Below are 20,004 nucleotides of genomic sequence, written 5' to 3'. Positions count from 1 at the left end.
AGTATATGTATGAAATCTAAGCTCGTTTTCCTTAGAAAATGGCAGAAAATTTTGTTCGTCAATTTGAGTCCGATAGTAGTCCTTATGTATTTAGTCTGAGATATAAAGGGGATGGGTTTGAAATGAAACACGAATGCTATTATAAATTCACATTTTTTATTATACTTAAAAATAACGCACATCAACTGCTACGCGTTTCATACGAGCGATGGGATTGTATGATTCGATCGCGTCGATCGAGCGACTAATCTCGCTGATGATTAGTATTACAGGACCCCATATTTTTAAGACATTCCAATCTTAACCCACTCATAGTCAAAATTAAAGTAAGTCAAACATTACACCTCAAAGATGGTATCAAAAACGTCACCAGCTAATCGAATGCGAGTCTGTGAACTATTCGATCGCGTAAAAGGGAATTAAGATTTATATGGAACGGGTGGATACCTAGTAACTTATAAACTCCGAATTTCAGGCTTTGTACCTCTAGCGGATTTCGAGATTTCGTGATGAATGACCTTTCGAATTTATACAGAGTGCTCGGGAGTATGTATTACCCATAACTTCAAGGTGTTGACGAGTCCACTTATAGGAGCCGAACTGCATAAGTAATATTTTTTTAACGAAAAAATAAAAACTTTTATGTTTTCATACAAAGTAATTCCGACTATCCATGTAACACACGCCTTTATCTATCTTTGCATTTTAACGCATGTAAAACTTGGCTACGTTAATTATATGGATGCGTATAGGGGGGATACATTTTAAGATTTATTTACAAAAAATATATTTTTTACTCGGGAAATATTAATTTTAGAACACATGTTCCTTAGACATTTTTTATTAATTTTCATTAAAGAATATAACCCTAGAGTTGTGGAAAATACTCCCGAGCACCCTGTATATTAAAATTGAAAGTGTCATTTACTCACGGATTGTGTTTTCTCTTTTTGTAGATCATGCCGTTTCAAATTCATATAAAATACACTTTTACGCGATCGAATAGGCACAAAATATCGCATTTTTACACACAATTATATCACTGTACGTTCTAAAAAACGTCGGTGAAAGGCAAAATGTAAATGTCTTTGAGGTCACAAATGGATGTGTCAAGTTGTGAATGTCCTAAAGTAGAGTACCTAATGATCTATAACTACTGAACATTAACTACGAGACATTGAAATCGACCAAGCTTCGCCCGTCAGCCTTCGGTGTAGGAGCTCCGTGTGGTTTCACTGAGCGACGTTTAAAGCGAGTGCATCAAACTACAGGTGGTAGGACGCATGCCTCTTATCAGCTATTAATACAAATACTCCGCTATCACTACTTCTAACTACAGTTTGTGACATTAAACTTGACATTGCAAACCGAGAGAGTTGACGTCAAAAATTGCTGAGGAAATTGAGATATGACGTTCAAAAGGCGAACTGGACCTGAACATTTTTGACGTGACAATGTCTTATAATTCGTTGGAGCCGGCTGCACACTCGATGAAAGATGACGTCATGCGTCATTCCCTCGCTCTAGGGTTGCCAACATTTTTTACAAGAAATAAAGTATATTCTTGTCTATGAAGATTATTAAACAGTATTTTCGAAACACGAACGTTTTCTTTTGAAAAATGCAACCACCAGTATTTTTATGACGTTGTCACGTTCAACTATCGTCAGTAAACCGACTTTACAGACAACCGACTTTTTATAAAGTTTTTCGAACAATTATTTATTTTAAAGATTAATTTGACTACCCAACGATCTTGGAAATGGACATTTTTAACACATGCAAATAAAATACATTACTGATAGAAGCTTCAGTAGAATTGAAACAATATTTCCGTCTAAAAATTTCTCAATCAGTGGCAAGGCCATTAGAGTATAGAGTACAGAATATACTAGCTATTTAGTTTCGAATAATCACTATCTGTTTGCATCGACCTCTTATAATAAAAGGACGCACAATCATGTAGAATAGTTCACTTAAAAACTGGACAATTTTTCTTTGACACTTTTAGAATTATTGGTAAAGAAAATTATACCTAAAGGCCTTTAAATATAGTCCAATATTCAATAAAACCCAAAATTCAGAGCAAACTCAACCGTAAGGATTGAGTTTAAGGTTGATGACACAAATGCGACTACTTTAATTGAGTGCCAAGAAGTTGTCTTTGGCACTCATTAAGTGGGGACGTTTATTAGTCGCTGATTGTGCATCCACTTTATAATAGGAGATCGATGTCTGTTTGACACAATACTATAGATTCACTGTCGAGTTGTTAAAGTACTTTTACGGAATAGCGGTACTGGTAAATTTCGTTATATATGTCAACTATGCTATTTGTGTGATGTCAAGTTTAACATTTGAGAATGACATAATGCGATAGTGAACGAGGGCGCTAACTTCACTTATGACAGGACCCAGTCTATCATTCCCATTCCGTGAGAGTGCATTTTATTTTAAAAACCATTTTACACTCCTCTGAACGAGTACTAGACAGTAAAGGGTTGAAACTGAATCTAATAATTCAATCAGAAGTATACATTTAACTAATTATTTTAACTCTCATTTACTTAAAAAAAAATATTTCTAAAAATGATCTAGATAGTTGTCCTTTTCGTCATTACAATATAGAGTATTATACGAGATTCGTATGCACAAAAAAAGCTATTTTACGAGTGCAAAAGAAAAATTACGTACACTATGTGCGCTGTAGCATGGTGCGAATGACAGTTTCCTGTATGACGCTGACATCTGTCAGAACAATACTAAATACGTCTATGGTGTTACGTTACACAGATAACAGTGCTTAATTTTATTTTTAATTTGATTTTATTTGTAGACTAGAACATTATGACTGCATTAAGTTTAAGTTACTACAGCTGTTATTAATTTAATATATTACGAATGTGATACAGATGAAATACTAAGTCATAATTTGTAAATCGCGACAACTTTCAAGAGTGAAACGGAACGTTCTGAAACTGTCACCTGCACCATGCTACAGCGCACATGGTATAATAATCTGTTTTCATATATTCTAAAATACGACACAGCTTGAGAGTGCTACTTAGTTAAGCTTTAGAAGAAGAGTTTAATGATTTTTCTGTGATATTATAAGATACTCCTTTGTAAAAAAATATTGTCATAATGGACGCGTTTTACACGGATTAAAATAAAGGAGATTCTTCTATCCCGATTTAGTTGTGGGGTTGAATTTGACATTCCTATTTTCAATGTAACATTTAACTTTTGGTAACATGATTTAGTTAATCGTTCTATCTTGTATAAGTAACATGATTCACAAACATAAAAGTCCGCGTTGTTAAAATTCCAAGTCCTATTTTTTGTTAATTTTCGCATTGACTAGAGTCAAAGGTACATAAAAAAACGAAATGATCAAACTGACCGCACAAGTCCAACCGGGATGTTCGCAAAGTCCCTGTTGCGTGGCCCCGTTCTACCTCCGGGATATGTACCCTTCCCTTCCCTTCCATACAAAAATCCGCCCTATCACAACTATCGAACTTATGACCCTTCATAGTCCACGTAACTTTGGTTACCAACGTACATTACTAAATTCTTTGGAACGCAGGAATGCAAACAGCAAAATGCCTATACTATTTAAACAAAACATTTAACTGATAATAAAACTATAATTAAAGCTTTCTTGTTTCTTGTATAGGCGCAAAAATTCTTACAATTTTAATTAATAATCATAAAAAGCATAAAGAGCACAACATAGTTTAAATATCGTTACAAACTTTAAAAGTAAAAGACGCTAACTATAGCTACCGTCACGGCGGCGATCCCATATAGTGTATGAAATTAGAAAACGCGACAAACATGCTTCTTGTGTAATATTCTAGTACCCAAAATGTTGGATTCCGAAAATATAGGCAACCTACTTGAAGAAACTTTTATTCTTTACAAGTTAGCCCTCGACTACAATCTCACCTGGTGGTAAGTGATGATGCAGTCTAAGATGGAAGCGGGCTAACATGTTGTTGGAGGAGGAGGAGGATGAAAATCCACACACCTTTCGGTTGCGGTACGTCTTTGCCGGTAGGCCCAGGCCGAAGCCTCCCACCAGCCAGACCTAGACCAATTAAGAAAATCTCAAACGGTCAAGCCGGGGATCGAACCCAGGACCTCCGTTTTGTACATCCACTGCGTCACGGAGGCCGTCAAAACAACAGAGAAATGGGAGAAAGAGGAGGGCAACATAAGGAATGGACAAACGTGTTATCGTGTTATAAGGATGTGTAGTACACATCTAACAGTGACGATGGCAATACCATACCTTGACTACAATCTCACCTGATGGTAAGTGATGATGCAATCTAAGATGGAAGAGGGCTAACTTGGTAGAAGGATGAAAATCCACACCCCTTTCGGGTATCCATGAGAATTTTCCCAAAAATTTCCATACACTACATCCGTTCGCCGCCGTGGACGAGAGCTAGACTCCGTGTGCAAAACACAGTCATATGTCTAATAGGATAACTGTATCAACTTATAATAACAAGTATGAATATATTATAGGTGCCATCGAGTGTGACATCCTTCGAACACTAATGACATACAAACATTAAAACACGAAAATAAAAGTTTGTTAATTAATTAACAATGAAACGTAAACTGTTCATGAAAAAGAAAACAAAAATAAAAACGATTAGTAATACTACTAAAATATAAAAAAGAATAAAAAAAAAATATTAATGAAAACAATAACAGACACCGCTGTCAAATAAATTTTTAAATTTGAATATCCTGCCGCTTTGGTTAAAAGCACAGCTCAGAAATGATTCAGTATTCTTTCGGATTATCTTTAAAAACTACACAAGAATAAATAGATTGAGAGCCACTTTCGTGATTTTATAAAAGCTAAAAATTTGTCACTCTATGCTCATATCATAGACAAATACAAGTCGTAAACTGTGAGTCTGGATCATGGAGGCTTTGGTAGGTAGCAGGTTTAAGCCCTTAACCGTCCAAGTATAAATCGTAGCTTTATGAGTTACTTAAATAATTAACGTATAATGGCTTAGCATATATTAATTATAATGTGTGTAAAAAAAAGAAATTATTATGCTTTATTATTATTATAACTCGTGTGCATTAACTTGACACCTGGCTACAAAACACAACAAACAATACAAACATCATTCGAGTCAGGTGTCAAGTTTATACACACGAACTGTAATTATTGTGTATACATAATGCAGCATGCCCTGCTCTTCATTCTTCTCTTCATTATTTTAACAGTAATTAGCTGTTTTTAGTTTGTCTTTTTTTGCATTTTCTATTAAACATAAAAACACTTTCCTTTGTGACAACTCTTTAAAAGTCAAACTTTAAGGATTTCTAGCGAAGTAAGTTAAGTTTTCCACAATTATTTCTCGTAAAAATTACGTTTTATAAATCAATAATTGAGGGTATGGACCATTGAAAGTTGCTACCTTTTAAAGCCACCATTACTTAAATGCATATAACATGCAAACGGAAACAGTGTGAACAATATTGAAGTATATAACAAATCTGTCTGTATGTATGTATTTTTTGTCTTGTCTAAAACTGATACCGAATCAGCTCGTGCTTCTACTATAGCTAAGGTAAGCAATTTAATGTTAATCCAAACTCCATACCACATACGTGTTTATAGGAGCATGTGAAGAAAATTTCCAGCTTTCATAAAATTGTAACGATCTGACTTTATAGGCTCTCAATAACTATTTGAAAGATGTGGCTGTGATTTGTCTAGATATGAGGCTCTTTTTAATAGTGAAAATTACTATTCTAAAGCCAAAACTTGATGTGAAATGCTTTTCAACGAACACATTAAAAATGAGGGTATGTAACTTTTATACAATGTACAATAGTCCAACGGGGCGGGGATCGAACCACCACCCCTCGGTGATGAGTCTAAACGCTCTCATCGTTGAGCTATTGAGGCTCCAAACTTCTTCCATAAAACATTTGGATATATTTTGAATAACATTTTATAAAAAGCCAATAAATATTTTCATCTAATCTCGTGTGATAATATTCCAATTATGAAATTAAAAAATATACTATAATGGCATAGATTATTCACATGCATACTGTAATAAAAAAAATACATTATAACACTGCTCTTTGTATGTAAAGTGTGTTTTAATATAACTTTTTTACATAATAGCACAGTTAGAGCTCTGGGTTCTTATTTTTTTGTGCAGCTGTGTTCTTGATTTTTTTAACAATACTACAAATACAATCATCAATCCTTTACCTTCTTAGTCGCGGAAAAGGTAGTAGTATTTAATTTTGTTAGTTTCCTATTTCATGAGATTAAATAAAGTTAAGTATGAAACGTACATAACTTGGCATTAAAGCACTCGAGTGTCTATTATAAAACTCACTTCGTTCGTTTTGCTTCAATGACATTGTGCCACCGTTTCATAATCTACTATTTTTTTCAGTTTGGTTAAAAACATTTCAGATTAAGTTGGGCTTGATTATAGTGATGGTGTATGGGGATGATTTCTGAGCTGTGCCGGTGTGTCGTGGGGCGCTTAGCACGCAGCGGAGCAGGCCTCCGAGATGGGGTTCTCGGTGATGCGGATGACCGGCGAGTGGCGGCACGCGCGGCGCCGGCCCGCGTCCGACAGCCGACGGAACGCGACGATCTTCGTCGGCGACAGCGGTGCCACTGCAAACACAATAAATAATAAATAAATAAGCAGACACAATAAACAATAATAAATAAGCCGTTTATTCCATATTTACATTTACATTTCTAAATTACATTTCAAAAGTTGTTAGTAGTCTGTTAGCAAGTTTTCTTAAATTATGTTAGTAATATTAGTTAGTAAGTTCTTATTAAATATGGACCCCTGAAAGGGTAAAGGCCTCCTCCATCTTCTTCCACAACTCCCTGTCTTTGCCAGATTTCATCCATTCGTGTCCGGCTATCTGAATGATATCATCAGCCCACCGTCGGATTGGTCTTCCTACATTTCTTTTTCCTAATGGACCTTTCCATCGTGTTGCTTCAATAGTCCACATCTTTTGTCCACATATCTTGAAATGTGGCCGGCCCATTTCCATTTAAGTGTGAGTGCATGGCTAAGAGCATCGGTCACTTTAGTTTTTTGTCTGATGGTCACATTCTTCACTTTATGAATTTTCCTAATCTTCAACGTGCTTCTTTCCATTGCTCTCTGAGTACATTTAATTTGTTGTTTTGCTTTGTTTGTAAATATCCAGGTCTGGCAACCGTATAGTAAGCATGGTAAAATACACGAATCGAAAACTACTTTTTTCAAGTGCATGTCGTAATTTCCTTTAAGGACTTCTTTCTGTGACCAAAATTTTTTCCAAGTTATGTTGACACTGCAGACACACACATCCTTAACTATCGTCATTATAAACTCAGAGGGCATAGTGGCAGTTTGATACTGTCACTGTCACGTATAGACTACAAGCGCTTGAACAAAAATTACCTGTGAAATGACCCAACGTGAATAACGCTTAGATGGCTGTTACTATATCAGAAAATAACTCTGAACACTATGCCGTCATTTCTGAGCGGTACAGTGGTGAGTACACAAGTGAATGGAATTTCTCAGGTACAAATGATGAATTAAGACTAATTCTAATTGTACGGCTTTGTTATAGTGTTAAAGATGATTAAAAATAAATGGCGATAATCCTAGTGCCGTACTAAAATTGTCGACAATCGCAGAAGCAAAATAGGTCATTTATTACTGTACGGCATTTGTGCAATTCGTTTTGTACACATATACAGATACTTTACCCGAAAACGCCGTACATTTTTCCAGCGTAGGAGTCGAAATATAAGGGTCGCAAGCCTCACTCTTCACTCACCTGTACCGCTCAGAAATTACGGCATAGTGTTCAGAGTTATTTTCTGATATAGTAACAGCCTTCTAAGCGTTATTCACGTTGGGTCATTTCACATGTAATTTTTGTTCAAGGGCTTGTAGTCTAGTAACGTAAACGCGAATTTCTAAGGAATTGAAACAGCGCCATCTAGTGGCACTACTGCACAACCTTTTCAATTCCATATAAATTTGCGTTTACGTCAACGTGATAGTAACAGTATGAAAATATTGAAAACTCCCACTAGGCACACAGCTCACTGTTGACAACGAGTCTCGTCTCAGAATGAGAGGGGTTAGGCTAATTGCCCACCACGTACAAATACGGGTTGGCAAACTTCACACATGTAGAGAATTAAGAAAATTCTCAGGTATTCAACATTAAAGACCCATATTCGGCTCACTGTTGAGCACGAGTCTCCTCTCAGATTGAGAGGCGTTAGGCTAATTGTCCACCACGTTCAAATATGAATTGGCAGACTTCACACACGTAGAGAATTGAGAAAGAATTTTCTAGGTTGTTTCACACATCGCAGGATTCTTAAATCTCAGGATATTTAAAAAAATATATATATCTTTCTTTCTTTTTGACAGTCGTCTGTCATCGCATTTGTCAGCTCGTTCAGGGATATACTATACTTATTTCTGCCGCCCAGTAATTGGATCTCATCAAGTCATCTGGCTCATCATCATCTTATCAACCGATGGACGTCCACTGCATAGGCCTTTTGTAGGGACTTCCAAACATCACGATACTGAGCCATCTGCATCCACGCTGTGTGAACTGTATAATAATGTGTATTCGTATGTCAAACATTCATATGTTCATGTGTGTATAACAAAAATTAAACCAAAGCGGACAAAGTAAAACATAAATAAAACAAAATTAATAAGAATAAATAAAAGTGAAATAAAAATTAAAAACTTACAGTTACCGGACTAGCTACTAGTCCGTAAAGTTATTGGCGCCAGAGCAGGCCGCGAGGGCGGGAGCGGGCGCGGGAGCGAGCGCGGGAGCGAAAGCGCGCGGTCTAGCGTGCAGAGCGGCTACCCTCTGAAGAGCTACCACGGCTACCGTGCAAGCGAGTTTTTAATTCAATGACAAATTACTACGGTCTTACCTGCGGCCTTATGTATCTCAGTGTACCATCCAATCAATGAGTCACTACTTTTTCGTCGTATTGTCGTTTTTGTGATTATCTAACATAGTTATTTCTACGAAATGACATTTATTATGCGATTTTACAACAAGTCGCAATGATGTTTTGTTTTAACAATCATCCAACACGAATATTTCAACTAAATTGCGTAAATACCATCATGTTTTTGTTAAAACAAAGTTATTACTTGCTATTTCCAGTACTACACTGATTTAACTGCGTAAAGTGACGCTAATTATGTTATTTCGTTTGAAAAAACAACGTTAGATATTTGCAAAAACGAAAAACGATGCAGTGACTGATTGCATGAATGGTATAGTACCGTGTTACATATGATACCCTGCTGATGTTTTTTTATGGCTAACTTGGGAAGAGGTACGAGTTAATAATACCCATACCTCTTATTGTTTCTACTCGGCATCGTACCGGAACGCTAAATCGCGTGGCGGTACGTGTTAACTATCCACGGCCGAAGCCTACCACCAGACAGAAAGCTTGACATAAGCGCATGTGCGACAACCCACAACACAGTTCCTAACTCAATCCCGCGCAAATACAATTTCGCCTTTGATACTCTATGCGCCTGAGATGTTGTGAAACAACAATTAAAATTCAGAGGATACTCGACCACAATAACCTCATTAATAACATTTTATCCTCTGAGTAAAAGTACAATGACGTAAAACGTCATTGTATATCATGTCAGATAAATCAAGTAAGTGACAGACGTCATTTCATATAAAACGTCACTCACATTAGGAACAGACCTCATCAACGACGGACTCATAAAACCTACAAATAAAATCTGCAACATCATACATATATTCAAAATAGAATCAAGAAGAAGCAAGAAAACCGAAGAAAGAAACCGGCACCTATAAATTATTATAGTCAGTATCCATGTTTGGACGAAGAAACTCTGCCAGGCTAGAGGACGAAACCCCTGTCTAAGGTCCATGTCCTGATCGGATCAGGGCTTAGAGGACTGTTAGGACAGTAGGACCTAGGGATTGTGGACTGCATGAGATCGGTCGAGGAGTCTCTGATATCATGTAGTCTACTATATAAAAATAAGTCGGGTTTTCCTTCCTGACGCTATAACTCCAGAACGCACGAACCGATTTCCATGGTTTTGCATTCGTTGGAAAGGTCTCGGGCTCCGTGAGGTTTATACAAAGAAAATTCAGGAAAAGGTAGGGGTAGGGTAGGGTAGGGTAGGGGTAGAGTTGGGTAGGGGTAGTTGAAAGTTTACATCGAATTTCACGCGGATGAAGTCGCGGCCGTCCGCCAGTCTACTATATAATTCGATAGCGAGCAAGCGACATGTACCGTTGAGGTTAAAAAGTTTATTGACATTCTATTCCCTTGCCCGAAAGGGGATGGAAGAGTTTACCGAGGGAGCAAGATCCCCCACTACGTCCCCGGGCAAGGAGGCGAAACTTCGAGGCTCATATCTTAGGACAAGAGCCACATATCAAAAGCCTCTTTCATACCGACACGTGACGCTGAGTTAAATAAAATGTTTTTTATTTAAGAGAAATATGTTTTTGTATATAAAAGTTGAAAAATTAATAGTAACTTTGCCTCATCGTAATAGAGTATCAAAGAGCCTGTTAAGGTATTGCCAGTAAATCGCAATGACGAGTGTAATTTAACCCAAACTATTAGTCTCGCAAATTACTAAGTGGAAAGCTCGGTTGAACTGTGCTTTGGCTTGGATTATGTTGGTCGTGCGATTCACACCATAGATGTGTAATTTATACAACAAATTTTCTATAAGAAAACTGCAGTCTTATTTTTTTTAGAGAATATTTGAAATATCCTTTGCAGTATTCAATTATTTCGCTCGATCAACGTACACTTGGCAAAAATAATAATAAAAAATCAAAATCAGTGATATACTAAAAGACAAATATATGTATTCTACATAACTTAATACCATTTCAGTTGTAACCTGTAGCACCAGTCCAGTGGTAATACAGAGTAACCTCTAATTCAGGGTTATTATAGCCAATGTCATAACCAAAACTTCAATATGGTTAATATCTCTGAACCGTTTCACTGTTTTGTGCACCTGCCCAACACGGCAACGCAGCCAGTATTCTTGCCACCATTCCAGGTGGGTGTTTGTACAGTCACTAGGATAAGTTATAGTCGGATGCAATCATTATGACTCTTCTGAACTTCGTGCGTTAAGCTCCGCAAAACAAGATGTTATAGGTTTGACTGGTACGCGTCTCCCTCACACTCTCTTATTTCGGAAACGTCATAAAGATTGTGTCCGACTATACCATTGTCAGTCAGAAATCCCGGACTATGTACTCTTTCTCAATAAAAAAGGTCAACTAGGTGGTCTATATCTATCAAATGGAAACTAATTAACTAACACAATAAAGAGAAACTATTAATAAAAATAAAATTTAAAAAAAAACACAGCGAACTGTGTGTGAAATGTGTTGTGAAACGTCCAACGTCATTTTGCTTTCTTGGGTATTTCGATAGACTACAACTTAAATAGTCCGCCCAAAAAAGAGCGTTCTTAGTTCTGCGTTTCGTGTTATTGTTTGTGTATTTAACGTAACACACAGATATTATGGTCTAAGATTCCGTGTATAAGGCGATCTTCACCATCCTTCACTGGAGGAAATGTTTTTTATATCAAAGGGTTGGAGTTACTCTACCCTACCCCTACCCTATCAATGTTAAAATTCAAATTATTACGAATCCTTGGTATGGGAGTATAAATTTTTTTTTAGTCTTTTTAAATTTTTCTCGCCTGAAAAACCACCCTAGAACTTCAACGAACATTATAAAAAAGTATTGGCCAAATTGGTTTAGGCGTTCTGAGTTATGCGCTTACCACATGCGCATTTTGTGATTCATTTTTATATTACAGATTATATTTATTATATTTAATGAATAAAATATATTGCCAATGGATTAGCTAAAAATTTCAGACCAGAATATGATTATTATTATTATTATTTAAAGACATTAAATAATGGAGATGTTCATCATTAAGTTGGGATCAATTGGCCTAACCCCTCTCATTCTTAGAGGAGACTCGGGCTCGAGCAGTGAGCCGATAGTTTGGTAATGATGGTGTTGAGATGAGAAATTTAATTTAATCAGAATGAGGAACGCGGTCCTCCATTTGGTGACCCCTGATCTATGTGGTGCTATAAAGACACAAACGATGCAGAACTCAGAACGCTGTCTAAACCACCTCTTAACGATACCTAATGAAGACGCTATGTGTTGTGTGTGAGTTTGCGTCGCTTACCATATCCCTCCCCTTGCAGGAAGAGGCGGAATGCCTCAGAGACCTTCGCCGGCTCCTCCTCCAGCGGCATTGCGCAGTCAGATATCTGAAATGCGTTCGTAGAAACATGATCAACAAAAATATCTCTGTGTCGTTGAGATAATTGTTTCCAAATCCATTTGACAGATTTTTAATAAAAGCAAGATCAAATTAATTTTTAAGTTAGCCCTTGACTGCAATCTCACCTGATGGTAAGTGACGATGCAATCTAAAATGGAAGCGGGCTAACTTGTTAAGAAAACTATGAAAATGCACACCCTTTTGGTTTCTACACGACATCGTACTGGATCGCTAAATAGCTCTACCGAGTAGTAGAGCGGTAGTACTAGAGTAGTAGAGCGGTAACTAGCCACGGCCGAAGCCTTCCACCAGCCAGACCTGGACCAATTAAGAAAACCTCAATCGGCCTAGCCGGGGATCGAACCCAGGGACCTCCGTCTTGTAAATCCACTGCGCTTACCACTGCGCCACGGAGGCCGTCAAAAAAGGTTTAGAGCGGCCAAGCCAACGGGCCGTGATAGCCCAGTGGATATGACCTCTGTCTCCGATTCCGGAGGGTGTGGGTTTGAATCCGGTCCGGGGCACGCAGTTCCAACTTTTCAGTTATGTGCTTTTTAAGAAACTGAATATCAAGTGTCTCAAACGGTGAAGGGAAACATTGTGAGGTAATCTGCATACCAGAGAATTTTCTAATTCTCTGCGTGTGTGAAGTCTGCCAATCCGCATTGGGCCAGCGTGGTGGACTATTGGCCAAATCCTTCTCATTCTGAGAGGAGACACGAGCTCAGACTTGGATAAAGTTGGCGGCAAACAGGTTGCAGGCGGTCCAGCGGGTGCGTACCTTCATCCAAGTGGAGGATGTCGGGTCGAGGCGCGCGTTGAGCGTCACGGTGTCGTTGAGAGCCGGCGAGAAGGCGCCCACCAGGTTGACGACGGGCGGGCGGAGCGTGCCACCGTCGCGCGCGATGCCCAGGTCGCTGCGCGCTATGTAGCTCTGCAGCAGCAGCGCCAGGTTGTCGGGGTTGCACTCGCGCGCGAACTGTTCGCGGTACGCCAACGTCGCCTCGAGGTTGCGCTCCTCCGCACCCTGTAAGTACCGCCGGGCGTTGCTGAAGCGAACACACAGACACCTATACAAACTACATATATACAAGTGTCTGATACTGATTGATCGCATATGCCACATACAACAGCCGCAGAGACAATGCTATGCTATACAATACACACCACTTAGCTCCAATGTAAGCGTTGCTTGTGTTATGGATACTAAGATAGCGGATTTAATCATATACAGGGTGTCTCGTAAATAGTACGCCACACTTTACAGGTTGATAGCTGACTTCAAGGCCTACTAAAATACCGCAATATATGTTAGCCGAAAGTTATATTATGCATCTAACATATAAAATTCTCGTGTCACAGTTTTCGTTGCCATACTCCTCCGAAACGGCTTGACCGACTTTGATGAAATTTATTGTGCACATTCAGTAGCTCTGAGAATCGGCCAACATCTTTTTTTCAAATCCCTAAATCCTAGGGTAGTGTAGTGGTAGGGTAGGGGTATGGTGTAGGGTAGGGTAGGGTAGGGGTAGAGTAGAGGTAGGGTAGGGGTAGGGTAGCGGTAGGGTAGCGGTAGGGTAGTTGTAGGGTAGGGTAGGGGTAGAGTAGAGGTAGGGTAAGGGTAAGGGTAGGGTAGGGTAGGGGTAGGGGTAGGAGTAGGGTAATGTAAGGTAGGGATAGGGAAGAAGTGCAAATAAATAAATTAATAAGTCAAAGCGAAGCTTGAGCGGGTCCGCTAGTATTTATATAAATACACTGGAAATCAACAATGCTCATCACATGAATATTTAACAATTATGGGAATCGAACCCACGGCCATGAATGCAGAGAGCGGCACTACCCACTACACCACGCGACCGTCAAATTAAAACAAGGAAAGAAAATAACAAAATAATGTTCAAACTCGTATTAATATAATACGCAAAGCTTGCCTACTATAAAATATCAAGTACTAGTAGTCGCAGCTCCCTTTCTCATGCGCCGCGTATATTACTCAGTGGTGATGTGGCTTTCCATTGCAGAAACAATTTTTTAAATCGGTTCAGCGGTTCAATCAAGCGGTGAAAGCCCAGCGTACTCATCAATATCGGTGTATGTGCTGGGCACTAAATAATGCAATTTACGAGTCTCTTCAGCATTCTGAATGTAAGCACTCCCATAGAGAACATACGATAGTTCACAATTAATTCGCATTAGCAAACAATATAATATGTATATCATCAGTGGCGTAAGGATTTCAACTAGGGTAAGCATTATACGCATACAAATAATTTTACAGTGGAAAATTCCTTCTCCAATAAGGTTCGTGTAACAAATAACGAAACATGTATAATATATAAATGTTGCTGTTGAATTTTTGAGATTTTGGAACAAAACATCTTGCAATCCATTTTCAATTAATTTTAGTTAACCTATAGATTGTTTTATTATGTCCCTGAGATAAAATGACTTAAATTTGTTCACAAATCCCGCCAGAACTGTGGATTCTTCCCGGATAAAAGTTAAAAATATGCGCTAATCCATACTTTCGGGTTTATAATATTATTGTAAGTATGGATAAATTTTAAAATAGATTCAAAAATCCAAGGAAAATTTGTTGAATATTTTATCCGACATGTTGAAAATTTACTCAACTTTAATGTGATTTTGATTAATTTATAAATAGTATGAGATTTATTAGCATCTACCAATCGATATTAGAATCATCGAACCCATTATTTTCCCCAATCTGAATCATCGATCCACCTTTTATTGAATTTGAAGTAATAATGATATCATAAGCGCTTTTTTGTATGAAAACATTAGCCCAGCTAGCAGTAGTTCGCCCATTGAAAATCGTATGTGACCGTTACGTCGCATGAGCGCTTGCATTGCGATTTCTGCACAGCTCGCCAGCTTGCCTTATCACACTACGTGCCAAGCGGAGTTCGCTCTACGCCATTACACTATTCGCTACAGTTTCTTGATGTTTCGGAACTGAAAACTTTTTTCTACTTTGATGGGTAATGCTGGGGCCACACTAACGGGAAAAACCCGAATTAATGCGTTAAATACTTAGTGTAGCCAGGATTTAACGCGTTAATTTTCAATGGCGTTAGACGTTAAGCGTAAGTTCGAGTGTCGGTACATCATTAACGTTAGGCCGTTCAAGTGTAGCCACTGCAATATTGCATTAAAATTTAATGCCTTAACTAACGCGTTAACGGGCATTAACGGTTTTCCCTTAGTGTGGCCCCAGCATTAAAAATATAAGCTTAAAAATTGGCGAGGCGACACGTAAGAGGCGCGAGCGTATACGAAGATACGTGACTGTTTAACGGATGTCAACGTGTTGAACGTATTGTTAAATTTCTTCAAGTGAAGATTCAGGTAACATCAAGTTAGTCTGAGAAAATATTTATATATACTACAGCCCTACTCGATGTAGGGATACTCGATGTAGAAACAATGTTATTCAAATTATATGAACTATATAATTAGTGTTATAAGATTATTAATCGATTTTTTTTTTCATCAATTTATGAACAAGTTAATTTGTTCGTTGGTAAACAGTACACATCGAGTAGGGCTGTATAGCGCATACTTAATATTAATCCAAATATTTAATAAAATATACAATAAAATTATAAAGCTGAAGAGTTTGTTTGTATGATTGAACGAGCTACTCTCAGGAACTACTGGTATGATTTGAAAAATTCTTTCATTGTTAGATAGCCCATTTATCGATGAAGGCTATTGGCTATATTTTATCCCCGTATTCCTAGGAGACCGGGAATCACGCGGGTGAAACCGCGCGGTGTCAGCTAGTTAACGCACGCACAGACAGTCACTCACCCGCCCGAGATGGTAGCAGATCAGATACTCGATCACCGCCGGAGCCATGCCGCGCGCACGCAGCATGTGCGAGATCATCTTGTGCGCCACCCAGTCCAGCCAACCCGCCTGCGTCGACGAGCAGTTTACCAGCATCAGCGCATCGACCTGCGCAGGGGCGTCACGTAAGCGTCATCACACCTTACCCACCTTAGAGCCTCAATAGCTCATCGGTAAGATCGGTCGGACTCATCACCGATGGGTGGTGGTTCGATCCCTGCTCCGCTCATCTAGCTCGTACCCACAGATATAATAGGTAACTAGATTTATTAAGTGTCAATTATTTGTATGAAACCAGCGTAAGTCGATGTGACCCTAGCGAATGAGCACTAATGTCAGCCACTGACGATCAAGTAATCTCACATGCCCGCAACGCTAACGGCTTGACATCCGATAATACTGATCTTGAGTTGGTCGCGATCGGCATGATATCATGCATATAAGAAGTGATATTTTCGGTTATAAATTAACTTTAGAGTAGACACCAGCTACTAAATAAAATCTTAATTACGAAAATATAATATCTGGAACAGCAGCATTTAAAATAACAATTGCAAAGTTTTAAATGAATTTAATTTCAAAATGGGAGTTATCTCTGAAATGCAGTTTGGCGCTCGGCCTAGATAACTAAGCGAGGAGCGGGTGCAAAGTTCAGTTCACACTGCGAATGGGAACGACCGAAAGTAAAGGTGCGTCCACATATAACGTAACAATTAGCAGCTGAGTGTAAGCACACTTACTGTCAGTACTGCGAATCTGATTAGACCACGTAATGATATTTCAATGTTATTTTGTTCTTCTAAAGACGTTTCAAATATAGTTCAATCCATCAATCGATGACTGTCTCGATCGATGCAACTCTACCTCTAAAAGTCACCGTCCTAATTCCCTCTAAATACCATCTAAGAGAGGCGCTTGAATTGAGAGACTTTCAGCTGTTGAAAGTCGTAACACCTTAGACTCACTAAGCATTGGCTCTCAGTAAATGCTTTGCATAAAACATCAGCATGCCTGGTTTATGTATTACTATTACTCGAGGCAATAAAATCTGGTATAATCGCCACTTGATCATTATTAACCTATTGCAAAGCACGCCCTACAGTGTCAGGCCCCCAACCGTATTGCAGAAGAAATATACGAGTAGAGCTTCGACTTACGCTGCTCCAATCCAATGCAGGTTGCTGGGCTTAGGGAGATAATGTTTTGACTTCCCTTACCTTTTGGAATGCCCTTCCAGCTTCTGTGTTTCCTAACACTTATGATTTGTGCACCTTCAAGACAAGAGTGAATAGGCATTTTCTAGGCAAGCGCGCTCCAACCTAGACCTCATCATTGCTTTCCACCAGACTTGATTGTAGTCAAGCGCAAGTCTATTATGAATAAAAAAAAAAACTTTTTTAACTATCACTATCAGAATCGACGGCGTAACTTGCTCTCCAAGGCAGGAGGGTGTAACTTTACTAACTTCTCAACTCCGGGCTGAAGCTGCACTGAAAATTAAGGACACTTGACTACTCCTCCTCGTCCTACTCAGAGGTGTACAGTGTTAGCCAAATGGATTTGACCTCTGCCTTCGATTCGGAGGGCAAAAAATCGAATAAAGTCCGCGGCATGCAGCTCCAACTTTTCAGTTAGGCTTGTGCATTTAAAGAAATTAAATAATATCACGTGTCTCAAACGGTGAGTAAAAAAACATAGTGAGGCCACGTGCATACCTGATTGGGTCAGCGTGATGGACTATTAAGCCTTACCCCTCTCATTCTGAGACGAGACTCGTGCTCGACAACGAGTAAATATAAATATGGGTAATTAATGATAAGGATGATGAGGTACTCACTTTATCCGGGTTGGTGATGGCAAATCTCGCGAGGACGTTGGCCCCGACTCCCACTCCGAAGCCAATGAAGCTCTTGATGCCGAAGTGCACCAGCACGAAACTGATCTGCTTTGCAAGTTCTTCCATTGTCGGATAAAAGTAACTGGAAAGATACGAAGGGATTTAGTTTACCGCTGTCACATTCTTTAAATCTTGCCAGGATATGACGGGAAATTTTAGAGAGATCGTTGGTTTGCTGGCTTTAGGGCTCTGAGTTCTAGCCCTTTTGAGCCTAGAAGCCGATGGTGTATGTGTAAACAACGGCTGGATTATTCAATATTTTGGTCTTTATTATCAATCAACTAGCGGACGCCCGCGACTTCGTGAAAGTCGATGTAAACTTTCAACTACCCCTACTCTAGCCCCACCCTACCCTATCCCTACCCTATCCATACCCTACCCCTACCCTACCCCTACCCTACCCCTACCCTAACCCTACCCTAACCCTACCCTACCCCTACCCTACCCCTATCCTACCCCTAATTTTCTTTGCTATAAACCTCACGGAGCCCGAGACCTTTCCTACGAATGCAAAACCGTGGAAATCGGTTCGTGCGTTCTGGAGTTATAGCGTCAGGAAGGAAAACCCGACTTATTTTTACATAGTAGATTAAAATAAACAGCAATTCAATTGATAAAATGTCATTTACCTACTGTGTTCCACCAGTAAGCAGCGGATAACATTTTTACATGGAATCTCAATTACGTTTGTCAACTAGCATACGTCAAAAATAGTGAATTAGCCTGCAGGTTACCAACACATATTACCGACTTCACTAGGCGTAGATAACATAATAATTATTACTTGCGTTGCTAATGGTGCTCTTCTAAGACAGTTTGCTTAAAACCCTCACAGCTTTAATTTTGAGTTTGCGACTACTTATCACTACGAGTCTACGCCGGTGAGCACTAAGAGTATTTCGCCGCGCGTCTCGCAAGCCAATAATATTTTGCCGCGCGGCAAAAAACAATTGTGTAAGAATGAGTACTACAGCTCAAAGCCGCGTCATAGTTATCAATTTTAAAATAAGAGTTATAAGAAGCAGGTAGTATTTTCGCTCTTATTCATTCTCTCGTGCGAATAATTAGAAAAAAATATTATTATGTTAGTTCGCTACTCAGACCGCCACGCCTTCTTATATTATTGCTTGATATGATATGCTGTCTGCGCGAACCAGTACTTGTAAGCGCTCGTTGAACGTCGCAGACAACCTACTTTCTACGTGAATACGCCCTAAGTTTAAACTCCGACCAAAGTGACCATCAACTTAAGACAAAGGCAAAAGAGTCAAAGAATTGACAAGACAGGACCAAGAAGTCAGTTCTGAATCGATCACAACGCTGCACAGTAATGACGTCATAGAACAACTACGAGGTTTTTTTCTCGAGTGTATACCCGTTCGTGTTCTGCACTCAAACATCGTATGAAAGCTCCTACTCAAGGCGACTGAGCACGGAATCGATTACGTCTTGGAATAATGAGGGTAGCCAGGTATTACGTAGGTACACGGCAAGCTTTCGTCCGCTGGCGCAGTGTTACATAACATCGGTGAGGTTGAATGGAACGTACGTACTATGACCTACAACTATATACTACACTGTAACATGCTGAGAGCCTGTGATAGTCATGCCTTTGTGATACATGAAAGCTCATTTTTAGGGTTCCGAAATCCACAGAGAACCCTTAGTTCGCCATGTCCGTCTGTCTGTCCGCGGTTGAGCGCAGAGAATATTACTATTAGAAAGCTGTAATTTAGCGTGAGTATGCACATTAAAAATGTCGAGAAAGTTGTAATATAAAATTTTCAAAAATATTTGTTTTAGGGTAAGTCCCCT

General features: G+C 39.0%; 2 protein-coding genes across 9 annotated transcripts in view; both read right to left on the bottom strand.

The window, feature by feature from the left end:
* LOC112052913 (locomotion-related protein Hikaru genki) overlaps positions 1–20,004 on the bottom strand; it is a 361,983-nt gene that overhangs the window by 86,760 nt on the left and 255,219 nt on the right. The gene's annotated exons all lie outside the window — the stretch shown is intronic.
* Positions 137–20,004, bottom strand: part of LOC112054303 (protein NDRG3) — an 80,168-nt gene continuing 60,300 nt past the window's right edge. For 6 of the 7 annotated variants that reach the window (XM_024094021.2, XM_024094020.2, XM_024094024.2 and 3 more), the window contains 5 exons: positions 18,130–18,271; positions 16,254–16,400; positions 13,201–13,446; positions 12,321–12,405; positions 137–6,685 (listed from right to left, as the gene is read on the bottom strand). In XM_024094021.2, coding sequence (XP_023949789.2) covers positions 6,549–6,685; positions 12,321–12,405; positions 13,201–13,446; positions 16,254–16,400; positions 18,130–18,271 — 757 coding nt within the window. In that variant the 3' untranslated portion in view covers positions 137–6,548. Of the gene's footprint in view, positions 6,686–8,806; positions 8,949–12,320; positions 12,406–13,200; positions 13,447–16,253; positions 16,401–18,129; positions 18,272–20,004 lie in introns of all 7 variants that reach the window. The other variant, XM_024094022.2, reaches the window with a different exon arrangement.

Source organism: Bicyclus anynana, chromosome Z, assembly GCF_947172395.1.
Source record: "Bicyclus anynana chromosome Z, ilBicAnyn1.1, whole genome shotgun sequence".
Taxonomy (NCBI): domain Eukaryota; kingdom Metazoa; phylum Arthropoda; class Insecta; order Lepidoptera; family Nymphalidae; genus Bicyclus; species Bicyclus anynana.
Note: the sequence above shows the minus strand (reverse complement) of the source record. Positions and strands in the feature narration are given on the sequence as shown.